Source organism: Diorhabda sublineata, chromosome 7 (assembly GCF_026230105.1).
Source record: "Diorhabda sublineata isolate icDioSubl1.1 chromosome 7, icDioSubl1.1, whole genome shotgun sequence".
Taxonomy (NCBI): domain Eukaryota; kingdom Metazoa; phylum Arthropoda; class Insecta; order Coleoptera; family Chrysomelidae; genus Diorhabda; species Diorhabda sublineata.
Genome location: NC_079480.1, coordinates 10,661,212 through 10,688,859, shown reverse-complemented (window position 1 = coordinate 10,688,859; position 27,648 = coordinate 10,661,212). Strand labels below are relative to the sequence as shown.

The 27,648-nt window shown below is 30.5% G+C and overlaps 1 protein-coding gene across 2 annotated transcripts in view; it reads left to right on the top strand.

Moving 5' to 3' along the window:
- LOC130446339 (ecdysone-induced protein 78C) overlaps positions 1 to 27,648 on the top strand; it is a 167,722-nt gene that overhangs the window by 87,262 nt on the left and 52,812 nt on the right. Inside the window, exon 3 of one of the 2 annotated variants that reach the window (XM_056782537.1) lies at positions 11,557 to 11,887. The exons of the other annotated variant lie outside the window; for it this stretch is intronic. Coding sequence (XP_056638515.1) covers positions 11,557 to 11,887 — 331 coding nt within the window. The remainder of the gene's footprint in view (positions 1 to 11,556; positions 11,888 to 27,648) is intronic. 2 annotated transcript variants of the gene reach the window in all.

The window sequence follows — 27,648 nt, the reverse complement described above, 5'->3', positions numbered from 1 at the left end:
AATACACGTGTACCAGGTGTACGGTGTATGAAGAGATGGTTTAGGAAGAAGAAAACTCTCTCGAATCTATTTGACCCTTTTTGTGTTTCGCATAGTATATTTAAATTTGCTCTTTATTACTGAGAATATATTGCATGGAATAATTATTATCTCTATTACTAATAATATTTATTTTTGTAAACGAACATTTTAATGTTTATGTAATTTTTAATTATTATTATTATGAAATCTATTTAAACTTTGTTTAATTGTTCTGTTTTTTTGATTTGATGGATATTGATTATTTATCAAGATGATGTTGAGTTTTTTAATTCCTTCGGATAAGATTTGGGTGGATTTAGTTTTTTGGTGGAGTTCTAATTAAGGTATCGTCGAGACTATTTTTCTTTTGTATATAATTTGCTTTTAATTTTGTTTTAAGTTGGTTTTGATAAACGTTATATCTAGAAAATTAAAATGATTATTGTTTTCTTTTCCTATGGTAAATTTCATTTTAGGGTTGAATAATACATTGAATTTCATATTTTCAACACTTCTTCTTCTACATATTCCATTACTATTTGTGCAAAATATGACGAAATTGGAGATCACCATTCGGTTGTTGATAAGAATTATCTTTATATTGAAAATATTAGATATTCGTTTGGATGAGCATTATGCTTTCTAGAAATTCAACGTAAGTAATTGATGTATCAAATTCCATTTTTCCATTAAAATATGTGCTACTAAATCATATGGAATATTAGTGTAAATTAGAACGACATCTAGAAATATAATTCTGTATTATATATAATGAATCTGTCGAATGAAAATTATATCTTCCATATCTTTTGAACCGAATTCCATATAATCCATAATAACTAAAAATGATAACAAAAAACGCCTGTTTTTAGAAACAACAAACAGTTCAAAATGATCGTTGTATTAGTGAAAATACTTTCTTTCTTCAAATTAGTTTGGTCATAATTATGCCTCACAATGGAATCTATTTCAAATTTTCTAAGATCTTGAACTGGTAAATAATCAATTCTAGTAAAAGAACTATTTTTCTCGGCAAATATAATATTTGATATTTGATACTTTTGGGGAATAGCAGAGTTGCCATTTCAGTAAAATGATTTTTTCTCCAATAATTTTTGTTTGGGGCTGCAAGATGGAGTGTCTTCAAATTTTGAGGTGTTTAATGGTATGGTTTATTCGCTATCATGAGAGTGCAGTTACTAAGTGAATGTATTCGCTGTTTAAGGATTAATATTAATACATGAATTTTAAAACATAATAACATTAACAATAAAATCCATATAATGTGACCTATGTTGAAAAGAATACAGACTAAGAATGAAGTGGAACTACCGAATTATATTTCTGTTGATGGAGAGGATAAAATTTTGATACAAATTAATGAAAAACCTCATCTGAATTACCCACGGATTTCAGCTTGTGAGGGGTAAGTTAATCTTCAATTTTCGATAGTTTTGCTAAATCAGAAAATCTCCTAATAATAAATTAATAAAACAATTGAGTCCTATGCTCCACATGCCACATTGAGAATTTTTATGAATTTTTTTGCCAATTTTGATACCTATTAAAGGAATATTTGGTCAAAACTATTTCGATTTTCTATATTGTTCGTATTAGTTGAGCTGTTAAATTTTAGAATCTATCTAAACGACTATATCCTACTATTAAACGTACCTTCAAATTTGAACCCACTCGATGTTTTAGTCCCATGTTAATCTGTAAATCTTTCCCAAATGGATATAAAGAAAGGTATATTATTCACACAAAAAATTTTGGACTCTCAAAAAATCTCTTTAATGTAATAATTTCACTCGTGACGTGGCATCTAGGCTCCATCTAACTTTTCGTATTCGTTTGCAAGTTAACAAATATTAAATGTATTCTATGTGATTACATTCATTAACATATATGATAGAAAAATATTCATCAGTCCGAAAGAAAAAGCAAAAATAATTCTAATATTTTAACTTGTATCTCAGGAAAACAACTAATGAATCACCTTGTATATATACTTCACTTGCTCTGTTTAATGAATGAAAATTCCTTAATCTTTTGAGTTTTTCTTAGAATCAAATATTATCAATAGATTCATTAATATCCAACTAAATATTGTAAAAAAAAAGTGTCCATTTTTTGTCATTATCAAAACCATCGTCATCACTGTACATCATTATCTATGTTCAAGCACTACCAACCAACAACACAACTCGACGCTGAGAATTTTTGAGGTCGACAACCTAGGAGCCGGTAGCATGGTATTACTTCCCTCCTGCCACCACTTCTCTCCCTTGTACCTCATCCTCCTAACATCACACTCCAGTCCACCGGGCCTCGATCATCGTCTTCGGAGGTTGTTTTAGTACTACGGCAACGCGATTATGCTCTACTCGCTGAAAAAGACGTCCATCGGGACTTAATGATCACGTGGAGATGGCGTCCAGGCGCCCGATTACTACGCGACCACCTGTTTTACGTTCTCTGCTACGACAACTAAGTCAAGGTTCATGTTATGATTAACGGATAGTGTTTAATTGGGTCATTCTTAAAAGAAGGGTGTTTACGTAATTCTTTGATAGCTATATAACAAAGTGCTTTGTGTCAACAGGTGTTATGTGTATTGACCTGTGGTTTGATTTAAATATACACCAAGCCAGATGCTTTCGACATAATATTCATTATAAATTTCACTACAATTGAATAAATGTTAAATGTGAATGTTAAATATAATGAGTTAATTAGACTCACTGAGAGGATAAAATAATACACTTTTGATGAGAATTCAATTTGACTTCTAAAATACAAAAATATTAGTTCAAGATAAAAATTATCAGAAATTAACAATTAAGAAAAGGATTTTCATAGAACAAAATAAATGAGTGAATGATAAACAGTGATATAAAAAACTAGTGAAAAGAAATTATAATTTACTTAATTAATTATCTTACCACATCTTCTATATCGTTAAGTTATAGGTAGATAAGGTAGATAAGAAAACAACATGAAATTCAAATAAATATATCAACCTACGAGATCAAAATACTGATTAACAAATGTCAATAAGTACTGCATGAAAGGCAGAAATGCACTTTCACCACACAACACATATTTCTATAAATAAGCCACAATTTGACAATATTAAGTGAGTATTCATGCAGATAGATGAATGTAACGTATCATAGTCTTCGTTGTTATAATCGTTGGAACAGTCAATTTTGAAAAATATTATTGTAAAATGTCTATTCATCGCCAATTTTTAAGAAAAAACTAATTGCGAATGTGAAAATCAGCTACTACTTCAGAAGCAATATTGAATAGCTAATTAGAAGATAATTATGTGCTAATTAAATTGATGTGCTAATGGACGGCTGCATAAACATTTTAAGTTTTTCGGTGTTTATTTAATATTATGTGGATACAATTCTGCTGGTTTATTTTATTTATTCGTTACTCCAATGATTACAAACATGCGACATAATACTTAAGTAGTAGTAGTACTCCTCTGCATTTATTACCTTCTTTAATGTCAAATCTTCAAAATGGTTCACCAATATTTTGTATTTCATAGAAACTTTTGGAATCTTTTTCTAAACCAAAATGTGTATCTGAAACTCATATCAAATTGTAATGATTATCCGCCAAAAATAAATTTTTTTCTTTGCATAAATTGTCTTGAAACAGTTGAAAATCACCAAAAAATAATATACCAATAATTATGAATTATATAAATTATAAATTTGTTTCAAATCGGCCGTTTATTATTTATCGCTAAGATATAGCAGATTCATTGCAATTTTTTGTGTGTATAAAAAATGATAGGATCTGGCAGGTTCGAAATCCTTCCAGTTATATCTTCCAGTATGGTAAATGAAGAATAAGTAAACCTAAAGCCACTATTGTATATTACTGAAACAAAAGTTTGGAAACATGTTAAATGAACAAAACAAGAAGCGTCGTTACATGAGAAATTAGGTCAATGACGTAGCGAGTATAAGCTACAGCAATATCACTATCATTATTGTTGGCATGTTTGCTTTGATCGAGGCCATGGTATGAAGGCTGCGGATATTACCTGCTCTCGTTGTGGTAAGATGTACCTAGAAGAAGTTTAAATGCCCGTTGGACTAAGTCTAACGGTAATCAGTATAAAGCTGACCAATAATTGTTGTAGGACAGTTTCAGATAGTAGATTCAGGAAAGATTTTTGAGGCTCCAATTCAAGAAAGCTGCTGCATTTATTGGTAAAACCCAATATTTTCAACAGTATATGCAGAATTGAAGCTTTCGGTTGGTATGCTTCGAATTTTTTCTGGGCAAAACTGCGTTTTATCCTGATAGCTTTTTCAATAGACTGATACACTTATTATAGAAAGTTTTCTCGATTCCACTATATTTCTCTCCATATTTTCCAAATTATCAATAATTGTAGTTATCAGAGACCCTACGCAGCAAATGGCGCTAGTATAAATTTTTTTGCGGTTGACTTCACCGCTGGAATAATCGGCAGTGCATCTGTTAAAGGCGTTTTCAATTATGAGAGTTTACCTATAGGGTTATTAGATCTTAGCGAGATCGATATCTTTCAGATATGGATATCGAATACAAATCAAAAATGAAATAAAAAAAATATACCCTACAACAAATATCGGAAATTTGGTTATGTATTGAAACATATTCTTTTGTCTTCATTTCTAAAAACTCATGAGTCATATAGGCAACTAGCCAAAGAGCTATGAAGATGATTTTAATGAAGCTGATGCCTTCTTTTAGTATATGACGGCACTAACCCTCTAAGAAGAAATACAAACTTGTTATTTAGTAGGAACAGCTTGGTAGATTTTCGGTTCGAGTGCCTTCGATGATACGTGGCAGAACTAATCTACTTTCATGGTTCATTTAAAATTAGTTATTAATTTTCACCCAGTTCTGATTTCGGACTATCCTAAATTCACGATCGAAAATATCACAGAACTGGGACACGTTTATTTAAAAAGTCATATTTACATAAATTTTCAACTAAACCAAAGACTGTAATATGTAAATAAATACTAATCAGAAAGTAAACATTAATTCAGTTGAAGTTTTATTAAATAGGACACCATGTATATTTGTTTACCATCGAATTTAATGTAAAATTCTGCATCTAGCCCTGTCTTTTCTTTTCCCATAAATTGTGAATTCAGGAGATTTCAATTAGCATAAACTTCATATTTTTAAATGGAGCACCCAGTATATTATTTTACCATCTTACAAAATTATTTTATCCCTTCAAATTATGTCCAATAATGTACACTCTTGACATTTTTAGTTTGATTTAAAAATATTCACCTTTTTAACAAGTGAACACTGAATGTAACGTTTAAAACATTTCTAGTATATAGATAATAAACAAATTAAACAAAAATAACTAACAGCAAATGAGAAAGAACCAATAACTTTAAATAACTATTTTATTAAAAGTTCAAAATGACTACCATTTACGTCCATATAATATGCGATCCTCGAAAGCTCTACTAGCACGAGGTAATATATTGACATCATCAGTTCGGAAAACCTCCTTAATTCTATTCTTCATGTCTTCCTTAGTAGTCGCGGGTATTTTGTACACTTGTTCTTTGACGTAACACTACCAAAAAAATCCATTTTTGTAAGGTCCGGGGAACGAGGTGGCCATTTATGGGGTCCTCCTCTACCTATCTACCTTTTGGCTACTGTATTTAGCTATATCTGTATAATTACCACATATGAATGTTATTGGTTTACTATACAGTCATGAACTTTGGCACAACTATGAACTTCATAAATAGAAGTAGATAATATTTGTGAAATTACTTTCCAGAAAATGATTTTCACGCAAGTAATAAATTGATGTTAAGCATAGAATTCTACAATATTCTTCGCATTTAGAACGCACGCAAAAGCTTTTGGGAAATTAAAAGGAGTATATATATTTCCAAAATATTAACACTGACAGTGATGACACATTTTTATCACTCTAGCTCAAGATTGCTAAGTGACAGAATTAAATTTGTTTTACCTGTCATATTTGGCAACTCCATTAAAATCGCTGTTCCGTATTTTGAAACGCTAATATTTACTAACTTGAATATAGTATAAATCGTTTTTGCAAATTGTATACTTCTAATTGGCTATAAAATATAAAGTTTTATGTTATATCTAAATATTTCTAATGAACGAATCCAATTCTCCACGCCATTTTCCTGTCGATCTTATTTGTTTTTGTAGACATTGCATCGAGTACCTGCTCTTTGTAAAGTTCAAGTTTGAAACAATAAGCCAATGATCGCCCTTAATAGGAATTGTTATCAAAGTATTCAACAGTTACTTGCTGCATTGACCCAGGGTAACAAGGTGGAAGTTGTGAAAAATAGAGGCGTTCTCTATTCTCTCAAGTTTTTGCGAGTTGCGCTGGACTGATACGAAGTTGTATCACATGAAATTGCAGGCTCGAGCCTAGCACTTTTGGAGCACTTGTGCAAATTTAAAGTGAACCTGTTAATTTTTTTTTCTCAAATTGTACATGAAATTCCAGATAAAATTTGTATATTAGTTTTCGATATATTTTGGTTTATGCTTCAAAATGTTGAGAAAAATAATTTATCTAATAAAAAATAATAGCACTAGCTTCCATATGTGTAATTCATTGATATTTCATATATATTAATTGAGCTTAGGCGCCAAATTGCAAATTTTAAATCATTTATAAGTTGCTCGCTTTAAATAACGCCTTTGAGCAATAAATTTTCGTATTTAGTCAGTTATCATTTTGTAGTATCACTTTTGAGCACTCTATACTCTTGCATCAATCAAATTGATATGAATCGATTAAGAAAGCATTCAAATATAATTTATTCACTCTTAATCATTTAAAAATCATTGTTACTTTTAAGAATGACCTACTTAAATATAGCGTGAAGAGAAAATGAGATAGTTCGGTAATCGCAGTTTGTTTAAAGGAAAAACTTCCAACCCTCCAAAATGTTTTTATTGCCTTGAGACACAAATAAATATGCTGAAAAGTAAACCACGTATTGTTTAAGTAATTAAAAGATATTGTCTGCTCTGAATAGAAATAGAACAGGAGATATATAATCTGAGATTTTCAATTAGTTTTGATGGTTGTGATGCAACATCAACATTCTTTTGAATGGTTGGTGAAGTGGTTTAGTAACCATTTAGAATCAACTGATTGCAGCTGGACTCGAACAATAAATTGCTTATTACCGATTTCCAATATAAATATACCAAATAAACAGCAAAAATGATGAGCTCATGGATAATTATAGATTTTGGAATGTTAGATTACGATTATTTGTGAAAATTATCAACGATAAACAAGTAAAAAAATAAAGATATCAATGAGACATGGAAACATATGTATATGAACCGATTAACAGCGATATGGAAAGATTTTTATCTGTCAAATTAGGAGTTTACCATGAAGATGAGACGTGCTTATAGAAGTGGAAGACCTCATTCAAAACATAACCATGACTTGATAATAATATAGAAACAAATTGAAGCATTGATGTGTTTTAAAATAATCATAAAAGAAATTGATTTCTAAAAATTATATACTTTATTGAATGACATTACCATATCTAATCTAAACAAACTTTAGCATAAGATTATAAAAAAGATGAAGAAAAAAAATTCTTAAATTAAAAATTCACAACTTGGTTTCTACTCAAGAAAAGCATATTGAAAACTGAAAAGTTATGCCGTTTTCACTAGAGTTCACGGAGTTATGCATGTCACGCGGTAAGTTGTTTGGCTGTACTGCCCAAGTCTGCCGAACAAGGAAATATATAACTACATCATCTATAAAGAATTTAGAAGGTATTAAATAAGACAAAATTTGAATCGCATTTGTCTTGTCCTTGATTTCCACAAAAACCTTAAAAGCTACATATTCGATCAACTGAAGCATTAAATTTGTCTGGAGTTATTCTTTACGTTCAGCATATTTACTTATGTCCCTAACCAACAAAAAACTTTGCGTAGTTCAATGTATTCCACGATCTACTTATTTTTTTCCTGTTCTGACTGGACTGTATGGTTATCGGTGAAGGAATTGGTAGAGCTAAATGGGTTCTTTATAGCCCGTTGGTATTTGGTAATGGTGATTTGGAATTGGTAATTTGCATGAGTAAATTCAACGATTTTAGGAGATTTATGTAAAAAATTATTATTATCATTATTTTGAGACTTAATTTGAAAACTTAATTTTCTATCCAAAGAATACGTCTATATAGATTATAATCTCATTAATCATTTCAAATGGGGAGAATGTTGTAAGTTTACTGCTCTCAACGTTTCACTTGGTTAAGACTATTGCAGGTTCTTGGATCTTGTTACTGTCATTTAAAAAAATGTAAAACCACATTAAACAGTTTACATATTGTATTCCACATCTTTTGATTTAAGTGAAAAAAAAAATAAAACGTAAAATTTGTCAGAGTAATGATGTCATTAATATTTTTTAAAGGGCTTGTTTTTCTGCATTATAAAAAATGATAATAACATTTAAGACTAATTAACCGAAACTATTAAGCTGTATATATCTCTGAACTGTTAAATTCCCAGATATGAACTAAGGACCAATAAATCTTTATTTAACGATATCTACCCAAACTTTAATTTTTATAGGGACCGGGTGTATTTTATCTTAATCATTTGGGTATTTGGGAGCCTAGTAGTTATAATTGTGTTGATGTACTGTACTACTTAAACAAAACGTTGCCTTATCTGATACACTGATAATAAAATTTGTATTTTCATCACAATGCCTTAGGAAGTTTCCCAAGCATCTGTCCTAATCATCTTAAAATTCGTGAACATCTTGAACTTTATATGGGTGCAGTTTTTCTTTTTTTCTAAAACTTTACAACAAACGAATAATATTTTATTGTGATGCAATTTTCGTTGTAGTTGCGTGAGGGCTATCTTCCAATGACAATGAAATATCAAACTTTACATAATCGTTTATTCCTGGTCTTCCAGACTTTGATTCATTCGTCACGCTTCCCGTTTTAATAAATTTTGCAACAATTCTGCTTACTTCTAACAATTGGAGGTGATTCAAAATGCGTTTCTTTAACTAAAGCACATACTTCTTCGTGACTTTGAGGTCTATCACCGCAACCTATCATTATTAGAATTTCTATTTCCTATTTTGCGGTTAATAATGATAATAATAATAATAATAATAATAATACAATTGGTATGAGGGTAATTGTTAGACTAACACATTTTTTCCATAAATTTTAATTCAAGCTATTCAGTTGTCTTAATTTTTTCTTAAATGATGTGTTTTTGCAATTTTTTTTAAATGAAAGTTGTATGCCTCTAGAATTTTGAGTATTAATCTATCACTCTGTATATACAAAAAATATTTTGATACAGATAAGAATTCTGTTGTAACGTAGTCTTAAAACAATAATATTATTCATCAAAAAATTTGCACTCTTCCATAACAATTCTAGATATCTAGAATGTTAAATTCCAAATAATAATTATTTGAAAAAATGGGGATAATTACCGATATAATGTTGATATACCATAGATAAAGATTTCTGCATATATGAGAATTCACAAAAACACAAGATCGTCCATTGGACATGAACAATTCAAATAAAAAAATTGAAAAAGTTGAATTTGGGTGAAAAGAGGTTTTTAGATATTCACGGTAAACACTGAGCTTCATTAAAAAAAATATATCTATATTAGTCTATCAAAATTTGCATTTTCGATTCAAAGTAATTACTTCGCCTTGAGTCAGAAATTTACCATAATTGAAACGAAATTGAACATTTTGTCAAAAAGATTAAGAGGCGCAAAGTGTAAAAAGAAATGCCAAAGCACTAAACACGTGTATTACTATTTCAGAGAAACCCAAAACTACTTTATGTAGATTATCTAATAAAAGCCATCCAAACAATGAAGCAGACAGATGCTATTCAATATAATAAGAATGAAAAACTGAGGAATAAGGGACCACTCCATTAATGTCAAAATCGGTTACTGCTTATCCCAACCATTTACTCTCCTTAGTGGCGTCCACAATGCTCTATACTAGCTCCATTACTAGACCGATCTGAACAATACTCTGGACAGAGTAGGGAGGCGAGTCTATCTCATCAATGCACTCGAAAGAAAATTTGGACGAATACACCTCACTTATACGTATAAAACCTACATCCATTCCATAATCGAATATAGAGCGAATATATTACCTAAACAAAATAGCACTTCTCTTGCGAGATGTCCATTCTCAGATACTGCCAATACAAGTGCCGACTCAGCACCAGTAATACCGTTTTTGTCGATATCTACACAACACACAATCCGAGTTGTCTAAATGAGCTCCAATATCCATACGTAATTCATACTATCTCATGAAACAATTTCTTTGCCAAAAACACCTCTCCCATCTACTGTATCACACTAGAAAGCTGCATACCTACTCGTTTATCCATATTCTACGAAGAAAGGTTTGTTTGAGGAGCTTATGTGTTTCCATTCTTCTTCTCTCTTTCATTTGCTCTGTTCATTCTATTGCAGTACACATCGCTCCACTATCGTTTATCCCTCATAACTCCAGATCTGCAGGGGTATCAGGACTAAACCTAATAACACCTAATATATACTTCCCCCTACATGAATAATGCAAATCACAAGCAACCCAACCAATCTATCACTCGCTCTTTCTCTTTCTAGCGAATAAATTATAAATATATATGAAGTATAAATGTGGCATATGCGTTCACATTATGTATAATATACCTTTTCCACTTTTAGAATCGTGATATATTAAAAATCATGATACTTAGCCACTTAGCCAAAAAAATATGAAGACAGTTTTTGTAGACAATTTTAAGATCTATAATTTTTGTCTGATCTATTTGATCTGATGAAATTTACTGTTTCGAAAAAGACATAATCATATCATTTATGATTATGTCTTCATCAAAATTAGCTGTGGGAGTGTGTCTTATTCAATCACAATATTTTAGTCTAATTTGACCAAACTGAATGTTAAAGTGTTTATTTAGAATTGTATTACATTAGCTTTGAATGTTTTCACTCCTTAACACTGTTATTTTTAACACAGGGTTCAGAAAGAGGTAGTAAAACTACTGGAATTATTTGATATTACCACGAATGAGCTAATCTGTGCCTCTATGACGGTAGTTAGCAATAAGAATCTGAAATTTTCATATAGCTAAATTTATATCATTTTCCCCAATTTGTAAGAACTTAAGTCAAATATGTATTTCAATCAATTCTCTCCATTTTTCTGTGAATGAAAAATTATTGACACAATTAGCCCCTAGTTTGAGCTACATTAGATTAAGTTCGATGAAAGACAGCTGCTTTAGTTTTGGATACTTTCGCTGTACAGAAGATTGGCATACTCACTATCGATTTTTCTTACTAACCGTACTAACCTGCTCTTTACTAACATTGAAAACAATAAAGTACTATGGATACGAACTGTTTCGGTAAATTTTTCAGAGCTTGTGCCACCAGCCGATTGGTAAAATGGACGTTTTCAAAATAGATCAATCGCTGAGTGGTAACCTGGGTCGCGCTCCCTCTCCCGAAAAGATAAACTCTCCGCAAATTACTTTCGAAGCCGGTTCCGAGTTCAATTTATGTTTTTTTGACACTCCTGAAGATACGCAGGGATTTAGTGACCCTAGTTCAGTGGGTTCAACGACTGAAGGTTCTCCCCCGCCCCAACAATTAACATCTTTACATATACCTCTTAAAGTTACGCCAGTGCAAAGTCCGGTGCTGATCACTTCCCCAGGAGGAACCACATCTACTATAGCAATCAAACAAGGTAAAATAATTCATTTTCCAAATATTATTCTTAGGTTTTATATATATATATATATATATATATATATATATATATATATATATATATATAGAGAGAGAGAGAGAGAGAGAGAGAGAGAGAGAGAAATGCAATATGAAATTTCCAGTGAATATTCTCTCAAATTATTGCGGAATGTGGGAAATAATAATTTCGATTTGATTTCAATTGCAAATGATTGTGTTTCCTTTTTTTTTAATTGAATTGTAAAATATTGAGCCTTTAACTAATTCAGAACGTGGAGACGATGAATACATAGGTTTTCGAAAGCTCGGAAAATATATTAGTTAGTCTACTTTGGTGTTTCCAATAAGAAAACCTTTATATACTTTTCTTTTGTACTATCAAAATATTGTGATAAAGAATTAAAAAAAAGTCGAAAGGTCAAAATTTATCTTTCTTACAAAAATTATCAAAAAAACTAATTTTATAACAGAAGAGACCTAAAATCAAGAACATTTAGATGCATTCATTCATATATACGTTTATATATGTTTGTCTACTAAGTTGGAACCATATGGAAAACTTCTTTATTAGTGGTTTTATGAAAAAAAGTTATTCTTGATATAAAACTCTGCATGGTCCAAAAGTTGAAATGCAACCATCAGATATCAATTTTTTAGAGCAGTATACGAAGTTTGTCAAAATATTTTAATTATGTACAATTACAATTCAGAAAAATCATATGGACAAAATTTGTTTCGAATTAAAAGTTATATTTAAATATGCAATCAGAGCCATTTATTATAAAAATTTAGGTTTTGTAATTATTTACTTATCATTCCGTATTAATTATTCTGGTGAGATGAAATTTATCACAATTTAGGATGCCCCGACTTAAAATATGTAACAGGGAATGTCAGAGTGAGTTGTTGTTTATAACATTACAATAAAAAAGGCAAATTTATTAAGTCGTGAAGAAAAAAATAGAAAAATAAAACACATAGAGATGCCGCAAATATTTTTAATAATAGACATCAGCATAGGCATTCAACAGTTACAACAATTTCAAATAAATTTAATGCTAGTGGAATTATAGAAATTAAATTTAAGGATAAACGTCGAAGGCGGGTTGCGAATGAAGACAGTGATTTAAAGTGATGCTTTTATCACATCATAAGAACCAAAATGTCATTAAGGAAAAGGGCCTCTGCAATCTAAACTACTTCAGTAAGTTAACATACAGTGGCAAATATTTTGAAAGGTAATAAATATCATGCACACAAACCGCAATTTGTACACAAGGGATTACGATATTCGTTTTGAATTCTGCACTCTGATCCAAGGAAAGTTGGATGAAGATCCTCTTTTTACAAGAACTATTATATTTTCCGATGAGGCAACACTTTCTTCAAACGGAACCATCACAAAATTGTCGCTGGTGATCTAACAGTAATCCAGACTTTGTAATAAAATCTCGGAATCAATATTCTTTTAAAACGAACGTACGGTGTAGTGTATACAAAAATAAATTAGTTGGACCTTTTTCTGTTGACATTCGTTAGATGCCGCACAATACTTACAAATATTAGAAAATCAAGTGATTTTTTGCACGACCTGGCATTACAAGAACGTATGACAATTGGGTTCCAACAAGACGGTGCTTCCATCTATAATACATGAAACGTTAGAGTACTCCTTGAAAATGTGTTAAATGGGAAGGTGCTTCACAGGTATTCAGATATTTTTTGGCCTTCTAGGTCTGCTGATTAGATTCCCTTTTATTTTTTATGGGGTTACTTAAAACAGATTTATCAGCGAGAACCATTTGATGATGTGGACCACTTTAAGAGGATAATTTCAGAAGAATGCCAAAAAATTGCGTAAAATATGATACGGAAAGTAATACAATAAAAAATATTCTTTGTTTCAATTTCTACAATAAATAATTATAGTAATAAGTGATAATAATGATTTGTAAATAATCAATGATGAAACATAATATTAAAAAGAACAGTACAAAACAAATAAAACAAAAAAAAATAAACTGTCATAAATCAATTCCAATCTTTTTTTGCGTATCACATCATACAAAATTGTCTTTTTTTTATTTATAAGCATATTTTCGTAATTTTTAGGTTCGGTAGGCATTATTTCATCCATGTTCTTTGTTTTCTTATCTCTTAAATCTTTCGATTAATATTGATACAACTACAAATAATTTAATTGATGACTACTACGTATTTGAGATACAAAAACTAAGGCAAAATTAATCTTTCTTATTAAAACAAATAATAAAAATTTCGATTTTGATTTTATTCTTATTATGATATTCATGAATATATATATATATATATATATATATATATATATATATATATATATACAATATAAGAAATATGTAAAAATGTATAACAATAACAACATTTTACTTACAATAATTAAGATTTTCGTTTTCGGTGGTTTTGAATTGTATTGATTATTGTAAAAAATTTTTAATTCATAGGATTCAGAATTCAATATTCAAATTGACGTTGATGGAAATAATGATTAATTGGAATATTGTTTCTGGTTACTATAGGGATTTTTATTAATTTTTAATTGGTTAGATTATGAATGACGTTGAGTTCTAGTGAATGATGTTCTATATTCATTGGAATTTCTATAGGCTGGGTCGTTATGAATGTAGCTGAATATTTATTTCTTAGAATATAAATGACAATAAATTTTACAGATTAGGTCATTACAAGTAAAGTTGAAATTTATATTTAATTATTTATAATCTGCCATCAATCTTGTGGAAATTTATCCTACTGATTAGTGACCTTTTCGACTGACAAATGTATTTTGTCACAATATAAACAAGGGATTTCAAATACTATGTAAGGAAATTTTTTATTGGTGTTTCATCTTTTACTTCAGTGAAAATGGATTGAATATTAAGGGTTTTCCGTACGCTATGTTAATATTGTGTTGTTTAAAGATTCCAGAAAGTTTATGGGTAACTGATTTTATATATGGTGAAGATGTATGAATAGATGGAATAGAAATGCTAGAAATGATGTTATGAATTCTAATAGAGATTCTTTATTAAGTTTGCAATTTTCACTCATATCGCACATTTATGTTGTAGAGCTGTGAGGCATATTACATTACTTAAGGCATATTACAATACTGAACAATACTAAATAGGGATATTACATTCAATCCTAATAAAACATAATTCGGTGGTTATATCATATTATTGAAAGTTTATTTGATTTTAGAGGAGTCCTTCATATAATAATCATAAGATTCAGTTAAAATTTCGGTTAACCAATTTGTAAGGGGTTCGATGGGATATTAATTGATGCTACAATGGGTCTAGCTGATAGAGCAGGCTTATGAATTTTTATTAAGCAGTAGAATTTAACAGAAATACTGTTATAGTTTGTTAATTTCTTCTTAGATTCCTTGTCAATTTGTTATTTGTTAAGAACCTGTTATATTAATTTCTTACAATTATTAGGTGTCTAAAAACAACTCTAAAAAGTTGGATCATTGTTAAGTTCTTTGTATGATGTATTATTGTAGAAATGTTCTTTGGATAAATACATTGTTTCTCCATAATGACTGTGACATTACTTTTGTCAGATTGTATGACTATTAAATTTGGACTTTCTTTCAAAAAATGTCTGTTATCATGTAATAGATCTCTAAAAACAAATGATTGTTTGGATTCATGAATGTGGTTAGTTAAAATGTTGGTTGCTTTGGCTATACCACATTTCATTTTCGTGTTCATTTTGTCTGAAAGAGGATATGTAATCAATATTGACTAACATAGTTTTAATTGGAATATTTTTAGTAATTATAGGTTCAATACTGAATTTAGGCCTGATGATAGAAACTGTAGAGTATCCTTAGGTATCTTTATATATGAAATATTTTCAATCCATTCATCTTGAGTTTTGAGAACTGAAATGATTTTTCTGTTGATAGGAATATTAAGTTTCTTCTTTTGTTTGTTTTTAATTGTATGAAATAATTTATTATACATATATTAACTTGTAGTTTGCTCTAAAAGATCATTTTCAAGTTTGAATATTGTTTTCTGATTACAAACAATCTCATTATTTAATAGCTTATGTACTAACCTATTATAGGTGTAATAACTATCGATGGTCTCTTGCTCTTGGCGTATGAGTATTTTTTCAATATGCTCGATATTATTCTGTAGAAAGGTGGGAAGAATGTTCTTTTTTCGACATTGTAGTAGGAACCATCTTCTGTTATAATGTTTCGCGATGTTCATTTTGATTTTGGACCATGATTTTAAATATTCCATATTTGTATGTGAATTGTAACGAAGTCTTTGCCAACTATATTATGAGCGGTTTCTTATTGGGAACGTGGCAATGAAACACCAAATTGGACTAACTTTAATATACTTTGGTGTTTCTTTGCCAATGAGAAACCGCTTATAATATAGCTGGTAAAGACTTCGTTATAATTTACATATAAATATGAAATACTTTCACACCATCTTAAGAAATTATGTCGTTGAAATTTCACTTTCTAATAAATTTATTTTCAATAAATAATGATTGTTTAGTATTCTCTTTTTCTGTAGTTAATTGTAAATGGGGATCGACACCATTCAAGTAAAATAGTAGATTATCAATTTCATCATATAGAAGGGATATATCATCATACTTTACTGTAGAAAGAATGTAACCAATATGTTCCGGAATATACATCAATCATATCACTCATGGTGTTTTGAGCTCTATAGTGGTTTTAATCTTAAATCTTTTAACAACTAAAAACTACTATAAAAAATGCTATCTCCAACTGTTGGGTGAATTCTACACGAGTTTTTAGTGTTCGAACTGCGATACCTTCACTCTCGATATTGCTTTATATTCCAGACACTAGAGGTAGTTGAGTATGCAAAATCCGAGTGACGGCAAATATGACCGTATTCTGACACCTGAGACCCTAATACTGACAAAACACATTTTACCGCCGAGTGTGCAGGTCCCTTCTCGCTCTCTTCACTTCTACTCATCGCTCTTACAGTAAGCAAGGCGCGCGTACGCGTTTAGTGTGTTTCTTATATACTCGATTGATCTGCCACTCTGTATAAAAAATTTTATGACAAAGTTCGATCCTAGCGACATCTCTCGAACAGGCTTCGTACCAAGAAAAAAGATTTCTATAATCAAAGATTTGATCTAAGGTTCATATCCATGCTAATTTCGCGGGGAATTTAAAAATAATTTTAAATGCCCGAAGTTAGTTGTCGCATCAAATTGTGAATGAAACAATAGTATTATGCAAAATACTTTCATTTTGCTAACATTTCAAATTCAAATATTGTTGTTTACAAGAAAATATGAATACCTGAAATTAAAATACTGTTTAAATGAAATATTATGTAAAATATTTTGGTTTCATTTACCAAATTATGTGACAACCAGGTCCGACCATCTAAATTTCACAATTTAATTGTTTATATAAGATGTAGGTAGATGGAATATTGAAACACAGGATGATTATTATAATTTTTATTTTGCTTTTGACATTTTATAACTATATCCACAAACAAAAAATTCTCCTTCAAACTGTAGCAGGTTTAGGACTGTCAACAGTGAGATGTTGGCGTATTTAAAAAATGTTTCTGTTTGTACATGGTACAAACAATGGTATATAAAAAACTGATTTTATAACCATGGTTAATTAATGATTACCGTTGACTTTCTTGCAGCTTTCCCTATATTTAACATATGCCATATTCATCACAATATCATAGTCTTTATATTGTTGATCTTTGCCCTTCAAAATTTTATTAATAATACCTATGTAATGAAAGATGCATATGTTAAAACTAATATTTACATAATCCTTATGATCCGTACAAAATATTGAGGAAATGTCTGTCAAATCCTACAAACGAAATATTTGTTTTTTATGCCTAACAAATTGATCAATTGCGGCAATCTTTCGAAAATTTTATCAGAAAAACTTTTGAAAATCTCACAGAATTTTGCTGAAAGCGCACATAAAACATTTTTTTATGTTCCCTAGTAGAATATATTAATGAATTTGCCTTAATTAATTCGTTTGTCAATATTATATTTTTACACAAGTGGCATTTGAGAATTTTAAATAATTTCTTCGCTACTGAACCTGCTATATAAGGAGTGACAAGATAATAATCCTGTATTTTTTGAGCTTCTATTGTATCCAATGCCCCCTTTGAAAAGTCGTCTTCACAATTAAATCCTAGCGAATGTTTAGACATGAAATTATTTGCAATTAAAGACTTTGTCGACGAAACAAATGCAGCACATGAATGATTCGTATTCCTAATGCCATGACTTCTTACCATGCCAAAGAAATTTTCAATATAGCATCTTGATTTAAGTTTCTGGCACTCAAATATTTGAATCCTTCTTGCCTCAACTTTTGCCAAGTTCTTTAATGGTGAATGGTAGTTTCTTAATTGATGGTTTTATCCATCTACCACTCTTTGTTGATGGGTCTATAAAATGGAATGAACTGGCAGTGCATTGAGCCAAGTATCTAAATGTTTGGATGTGGCAGTGGTAACTCCCCTTAATTCTTTCCCTAAAGGAGGATTTAACAGATTTCCATTAAGGCTGTCGAACAACATGTCCAAAAACAATAATAAATCTGCAGTTTCAGTTGTAAAAGCGAGATTCTGACTGCAACTTATTGCTGATCTCTGCACGAGTTTTCATTCTCGTTGTAACTGTCCGACTAAATACTTGCATACAATTCTCCATCCTCATCTTCTTAATTTTGTCTTTAAAAATATGTTGATTTGTTAATTTGGGGAAGCTACTGAAAAATTTCTTTATCCATACTATATAATTTTATAATGTGTTCGCAAGAAGCTACTTTTGAAACCCCATTTTGAAAAAATTGTAGATTTTTATTTATTAATCCATTTCTCAAACATTTAAATAAATGAGGATAATCAAACAAATGGACTATTTCTTCTCCATCTATTAAATACGCCTGGAATTTATTATCTATAATCTATATTATTCCTGATACGGTATGCTTTTGTATCATCCAACAGTTTATTAACAGCGCTAGCATTAGTAGATCCCTAACCTACAAACAAAAATGGCAATTCTTTTCCTCTGCATAACTTTTCACTATGATTCATAAGAGGTTTATTGTCACAGTAAATATAAGTACTTACCAGGTAAATGTAGAGTTGGCAGTGAAACTTTTTTTAACCTGCCACTGGGGTTTCTACAAATTGGTTCAAAATGAATACCACATATTCTATGTGATTATAATACTGTATCTGCACGCACTAACTTGGGGTTATTTATTCTTTGCAACTAAATTCTGCAAACGTCTTCATTCGGAATGTAATGTCTATAAAAAAGTAAAATAAGGATAAAATCATTCAACATATTTAACCATTCAATAAAATGATTTCCTAAATACAAATTAATGAAGTTGGGAAGAAAAGAGTTATTCTCGTTTAGATATGAACTTGATTTCAATTTAAATATTTTTATGTTGATATAGATAGTAAATTATTACTCTCACTTTATCGCTTGCTTATTCGTGCATCCTAGTAAGTAAACACGACAAATGCAAATAGCTAATAAACGAACAATATCAAACACCTTTGCAAGATGGACGTTGTTCATTCAATAATCTTAGGTTGTTTCTCGATACATGATTGTAACTCAAAAATAAAACACCAGAAAGTAAGCTTTTAGATGTAAACCGATAACATAGATGGCGTTGAAAATCGTCCTGAACTTCTCCTATTCCAGTGCACAGGCCCTGGTGTGTTTCTACAGATATTCACGTAACGACGTTGCTTCGTTAAATCGTGTTTTTGTAGATACATATAAAATAATAATATTTTCTTAAATTCTTAGTGTTGGTTAGTTATTTTGAAAACATAAAAACCTAACGAACAATTTCGCTTATTTTGCGATGATTCAAGTGATTTAGTGGAAAAACCAAGGTCAAGGACGCTGCTTAATATTAAAGAAGCAACAATTAGAAGAAAAGACAGCATTAGTGAGAAGTTTTCTATATGAACTATATGATCCAGACTCCATAGAACAAGAATTTTTATGGTACCACTTATATTAGGGAGGAGAAAATAAGGCGTCGAGAATTACGTTATATAAAGAAGAAGTGTCTGCTTCAACTTCCAAAGCAAACGTGTAGAAGCTTACTCCATAATCTCGTTTGTCTCGTTTGTAAGAAGGTAACAAGAAACTAAGATAAGCAACTACATTTATGCTCCGAAATTTCAGCAACCATAACCATGTTCTCACTGAACTTAGTACTTGTCAACGGCCTGAAGATTTATTTGCGGTAGGGTTAGGTAACAATGTTTGTGATACCTTGATTATTCAACATTACCGAGAAGTTTTCGGGTGCCAACCAGACGACCTACAAATCAGATCTCTAAAGAAATACTTATCGATGCATTTGACAAAATAATTGATGAAATTAAACACCAGTTACCAACAAAGTGCACTTAGCTTAACGAGTCACTGTACTTACGAACATTGAGGTGCCGTGAAATCACTACTTATCGATAAATTTGGTGAAAACATATTAATAGTCAAGAATTCCAGGGATTAATATTGAAATTGGAACATTTCATCTACAAAAAAATGTCTTACGATGTTTGAGCCAATATATAGAAGGGAGTGAGTAGACAGCATTCATGTAGAAGCCAATGTTTAAGGGGAAAGTACTTTGCATCAATTTTTAAGGGTGCTCAATATAACAGAGGTATTAGAGCACATAAACTTATGTATGAATATTTGTCTTCAAGAATTAAAAGAACTGTAGAGAAGGTTCGTACCGGCTTAAGCGATAAATTTAACTAGCATAAAACCACAATTGAAACAATTTTTCCCAATTTTCTAAATTTTTAAATCATATGAGTACTGAAAACGAACTCTTCAAATATTTGAAATAATTCTTTTAAATTCAATTATAGTTGACAGAGGTAGTAAATATGAATTACATTTATTGTCTACTCATCAATTTTTACATTATTTTTTTCTATGAATCACACAAAATTATATTCGTGGGGGGACCATTTATTTACAAAATATGTTTAAATTACCTGCAGACGTCGTATATGATCTGCAGGTAATATAACATTCAATGCAGTTGGCTGCGACTTAGCACTAGAACAGTCTCAGAAATGATCTTCTGCAGTTGTAGCCTTAATTGGTATCACTAAAAATGAATAAGCAAAGCAAAGATAGCTGCTTCTGTATTCTTTCAAAAAGAGCGTGACATTAATAGTCTTAAGAATGGACACAATCGAAAATAACTACTAAAAAAACGAAATTGAAAGTACATTTAAGGGTTTCAAAAGTTGTTGTTCATTTACTATTAATAGGGAATGCAATATTGTCAGAGATGAACTTGCGGAAGAATTAACTTCGCGATGCAAACTTAATGTTAAAGAAAATAGGGAGGCTCTATTAACCACATACGGAAATGGAAGATTTTTCCAGAAAACTAATAAATTATCAGACCCTATACAAAAAACTAAATTTGTCAACTTTAAGGACACAATTTCAAAAAATCATTCATGACGGCTTTTTAACGTGGACTAAATACAAGGATATTGGCATCGTATGAAGTATTGAATTACTGTAAGTATCTATTTGACAGTGACGGATTTTACAGGAAGTCACTAAAATCACAACTTCTCGCTGAAATTCAAATCTTTGATTAAGAAATCATATTATCATAATATCCAACCAATTATTCCTACTTATTGTAAAGCTTTTCCCACTACTCTCATAATAAATTGCAGCCTGTTCGAACAAATGTTTCAAGTTGCGAGGATCTTTAATTTTTGAGGTACTTGAATTACAATCAAACCATTTAGAAGCTGAATGAATTTAATATGCTCATTTTAACATAATCAAAGATGATACAGATGTATTTGTCTTGGTTGGAAGTACTTAGAATATATTGGGTGTCTCGGACTATGGTTTGACGTTTTTCACACAAAGAAATGTTTTCTAGGATACCATTTGGCTGCTGAATCACTGGATGAAAACATATGCAATATTTTGCCAGTATTACATGCTGTAAGTGATTACGCCACTGGTGGTAAATTTGGTAGTAAAATTCAATGGTTGAAAGTTGCATCTGAAGATATTGTACAAACAGCTCTCATGCATCTGGGAACGCTTGACCTACATAATGAGCAATTCAAACAGTTAGAAGCAGTTTGCACTTATTTATTTTCAAAGAAAAAATTATCTGCTGATGAATTGATATTTATATTGATATCTCGAAATATAGGTTTCAATTTCAATTTGATGAGAGTGATATGCGATTGAGATGCTTTACATTTGCATTTATTAAGGGCTACACTAAAAACGTTTATATGCAAAAATGCTCGTCAAACACAATTACCACCCATTAATTATTGTTCATTTCGTTACAAAAATTTCAACGGTGACTTACGTCCAAGGCAAATGACGAAGCTGACTTTACCAGAGTCATTAATTCCACTATGTAAATGTACTGCAAATTGTGGCACAATGTTTTTAGTTGCAAAAAAATGAGATTAGTTCTGTATTGCATTATGTAGATTCATCAATAACAAGTGTCAAAATAAAAAGGTGATTTTTTATCTACTTTAAGTACATTTATACTTATTAATAAAAAAATTTTTTCTTCACTTAAATCTGTTGGCGAAATTCGGTACTCACATTATGCATACTTTATTACCTCTATCGCTCGCTCTATATTAATGTGAGGGGTTTCTGTTAACCCGGCAGCGGTCGCGTTATTTCGTGTTACATATGTAGTCGTGTATTAGATTTTTTTCAACAATAAAAAAATCAGATTATTATTATTTTTTATTAACTTATGAATATATATGAAGGCAAAAATTTATTACGGTAGTTGAATAATTATATTACATTCTTTATTAGAAAATATAAAACAGAGAATTAAATAAAAATCAGAATATGAAAATTTGCAATGTGCTTGGAAAAGGTCTATTTGTTATAATATTTGCTTGTGCTTTTTCGATTTTATCCCATATGGCCTATGTTTTAGTAGTTCCATTCCATTTTTACCAACCATTATTGGTACTCTACCAGCCATATTTTGCAACATTAAAATTTTCTCATTCGACTGTTCACTATCGGTATTTTCCTTTACATGATCTGAAGGAGCTTCGTCAATGTCTTTCTTCTGCTTCTTCCCCTAGGAATATCATAGAATAATTTGAAAACTTGCTCTTCGGTGTTAGGATCCATACTCTGCAAAACAAAATCCAACGTAAGGAAGATATATGGAAAAAAAACGAATAATAATGTTATGAAGAAATAACACAATTCACTTCTCGATATTTCGCGCTGGCGTATTTGGTCGCGTTAATACTTTAATAATTGCATGTTAGTTTTTTTCTAACAACGTAACCGCTTTTGGGTTAATTTTCATCATCAGGACCTTCTAATCTTGTATGTACTTAAACGTATTTTGCTTAATTAAATAATTCTTTTGTATGTATTTATCCTCTAGAGCAATAGCATTTGCCCCTAAATTTCTTCTTTTTCAATAGGTAATACAAAATTTGAATATCAATATGTGCTTTTTAAAGTTTGAAATTATCTAATCCGATTGCCACATAAAAAATGATGTGAAATTTGAAATGTTCAAATTCTGATTATGGTTTGATTCAAATTCTATACAACTTGGAATAGTGAGAGAGAGAAATATTTTATTGTTAAAAATTGTTACAAATTGTATACAAAAGCTTGTAAAAACTAAAAAACAAACAAAAAAATAACTAAATGAAGATGAAACAAATGAAATGAAATTTCAATACACAGAAAAAACTTGAGTAACTTGATTACAGGTAATTATTCTTCAAATATTGGAAAGCAATTACAGGATTCAAAATCATTTTGTTCAGCCAGTATCTACGAGGAGATTCAATGGTGGATTTTAATAACTACTCGTATATATGTTTTATCTGAAAAATTATTATTTTCCATCTCTTTGATGGGATTTGACTTACGAAAAGTAGTTTTATAGTAATTAGTATTCTCAATGAATACTTGATCATTTTGTTTACATGTGAAATGTTATTCAGATTCCAATTTCTGGTTCTTGTGTACTTGATATGCTCATTGGGATTGGTTTAGGAACAGTTGAGTTTCTAGGGGGTAATGGATTTGGATTTATATTATATGAACTCAACTGATTTTAATACGTAAATATTTAGTTAATCAACTTGGAATTTCTGGAACCGTTGGCGATATTCATACTAAATACATGGTTTACACTACCACTACATCGACACTCACAATTACACTGACGCGCGAAAACCAATTATCGTCTCCAGAGACTGAAAGTCATCTCAATCTCTGAAGACGGTAACTTTAACGGCTGATTTATACCAAAATATGATTTGACATTGACTATTCACATAATTATATCAATCGAGAGATCACTCACATAGAATTATAAATTTCACTTGAATTATTTGGATGTTTTTTATCATTGATAACTATTTTGTTCCTATGTACGTGAAAAATATAAACAAATTTGAAAACGGGTATACAGAAGGGAGTGTTTAAATATGAGTTGATGACAAATTGTTTGAGAAATTGGTTTTACATTCACAAAATGATAGGATTATAAGGGGTAGTGGAAACGTTTATCCTTCGATAACAAAAAAATACTTCTCTTATGATTTAAGAGTTATTGATGACAGCCGGTACCTTTCACTTCTACAAATATCAAAACCCCTTGTTTCAATCTAATTTATGAAAAATGCAGAGACTAAAAATCCATCCTGAATTAATTGTCACTAAGGCAGGCAAAAATAACGTCCCAGTTATTTCATTCAACAACCACTATATAGACCTGCTCAAAAATTTATTAGTTAATAATACATATCACAAAAAAGTGAGAAATAATCGCAGCTCAATAATGTTATAGCAGGTATTGATCATGAAACATTTTTATTATTACCAAAAATTCCCAAAGCAGCTTTAAGTTCACTTCAAATTATTTCATTCACAGAATCTCCTAACAAAAGTCTCATAGACGTTTGATAGGGAAATTGATATTGACGTATATTGTTACAAATATCTTCACGGTCTACGGTTGCTATGCTTTCTTAAATAAAGAAATAAACGATGTGAAAAAAGTATTCTATTGGCGATTTCAATGGAAAATCTGATTAATGGAACATGAGGAAGTAGTATCTCACATTATAACAAATGTAAATACATCAGACCCAGAACGTTTTTATGAAATACTCTCTAAAATATACAAGATTTCGATGCTTAATGAAAGAATCACCCAAAGATAACCCGGTATATTGGTGGTTGTACAAATTAGCACACCTGAGAAAGGAATGTACATGAAAAACAAAAATAACTACAAGATGAAATGAACCAGAAGTTAAAAAAAATTGAATATTAGTACAAAATGTAGAAAAGCAAGTGAGTATTGTTATAAAAAAAGCCAAGCAAGTCTGCTGGAATAATATCTACGAAGATATTAACTTCGATATATGAAGTAATGACTATCAAATAACTGAACCACGTGGTACTTCGAATTGAATGGAGAATGGTCCCTCTGAAGTTTTTATTTATTTTCATAAAAAAAATCTGTTTATTGTAGGCGATCAGCTCAAATCAAATAATTGGACATATTCATAATTATTAGTTTGTAAACTAAGCCCACGAACCATCAAATTCACAAGCTTTTTTTATATCTATTGTTGCCTTAACAAATTTGTTTTCTTCTGAAAAAATTCTTTTAAGGAATTGAATACTCATATTATTTAATCAGTTGTGTCATGACAGTCTCTGAAACCGTATTGCTCAAGGGTTATAATGTTTTTTCATAATCTGTTAAATACTTCATCAATCAGCTTGCTTTATTACTTACAAAAAATATTGATTTACAGATTTCCACAGAAATTTAATAAAGGCTATTATATTGGGGCGTAATTTGCGACTTGATGTGATGTGAGTTTTTAATTACCAAGTTGTGTATCATTGCATCCTGGACCTGTTTTGTTTTTTAATTGATATATAGTATAAATTTCGACACTTGTTAAGTTTATTATGTTTATATGTTGTTTTCGTTTGTCGTTATTCGCTGATTAAATGGGCATAAGGGTTTTATTTTTACAGTTTTTGTGACTAGTGAAGATTTGAAGTTGTAGGCTTTAATGTTCTAACTAACGTATTCAAGTACTACATGTTTTTCTAATTTGTTTCTTTCACGGTGCTCGATAAGTGTTTATTTCTAGTATCATGGAGGTTTTTGTTTCTCACAGTGTATGGAGGTTCAACAGTTCAAAAGCGTTAAAAACACTCCACCAAAATAATGTATTTCTCTCTTTGGTAATGTTAGTCAATTTTGGACATAAGGTTCACTTGAATCACTAATTTGTCATTTATGTGAAAAATTTGAGAATTATAAATTTCATGTAAATTGTACACGATATTAATAAGTTTTTCTTTGAATATTTTTATAAAGAAAAACTTTATAACACACACACTATATATAAATATTAATCGGGTTAAAACGTTCTTCGCCGTCTTCCGATTCCCAGTTTCCATTTTTCTCGATCTTCCCAAAGATCTTCTTCCAATCCTCTCTCTCGAATATCCTTCTCGATAACTTCTCTCCAGCTTAATCTTGGTCTTCCTCTCTTTCTTCTTCCTTGTGGTACCCAATTTAAAATTTGTTTGGGTATGCAGTCTTCAGGCATTCTTTGGACATGTCCGTACATCTTAACTGATTCACCCTAATGTCTTCCGTAATCGTATGTTGCACTTTCATGATCTCCCTGATTCTGTCGTTTCTTATTTTTTCCAGTCTTGATATTCCTGCCGCGCGTCTCCAATAATCTATTTCTGTGGCTTCAAGCATTTTGACTGTTTTTTCTTTTAGATGCCAGACTTCGCTACTATATGTTGTTATACTTTTTATTATGCTATTGTATATTCGATGTTTTTTTTCCTTGGATATTAGTTTGTCCCACAATACACTATTTAGGTGTCTTATTGCTTGTCTTCCTTGGTTATTTCTTTGTGCTATTGCTTCATCTAATCTTCCATCATTAGTGATGATCATGCCTAGGTATTTGTATTTTGTACAATGACTTATTTTTTGTTGTGTTTCTTCAAGTATTAAATTTTGTTGTTCTCCTCCAATACACATATATTCCGTTTTACTAAAATTTACTTCTAGACCCCATTTCCTGTATTCCTCTATTAGCTTTCTTGTCATATATTCTAAGTCTTTGTAGTCCTGTGCCAAGATTATTTGGTCATCTGCAAAACACAGGGTATATAGTGTGGAATCGATTAGTGGAATGCCCATGTTCTTACATTTCCTTTTCCAGTGTACTAGTGCGTGTTCCAGGTATATCTTGAAGAGTGTGGGCGACAGACAGCATCCTTGTTTTAACCCCTTATTGATGGAGAATCCTTTTGAGACCTTGTTTCCTATTTTTACTTGTGATTTACTGTTTTCATAAAGCTTTTGTACTGCTTTTATTAGGGCCGCATTTATATTTGTTCTTTCTAAGGCATCCCATAGTTTTGTTTGCGGTACGATGTCATATGCTTTTTTAAGGTCAACATACAAAAGGTGGAGTTCTTGATTTTTGGCGGTTTTCAATATTATGTCCGAGTGCATGTCAAATTGTCGATAATTTAATTTTCTCGAGTGCGCGAATGCGCACGAGAGGAAATTATGAGACAATTTGA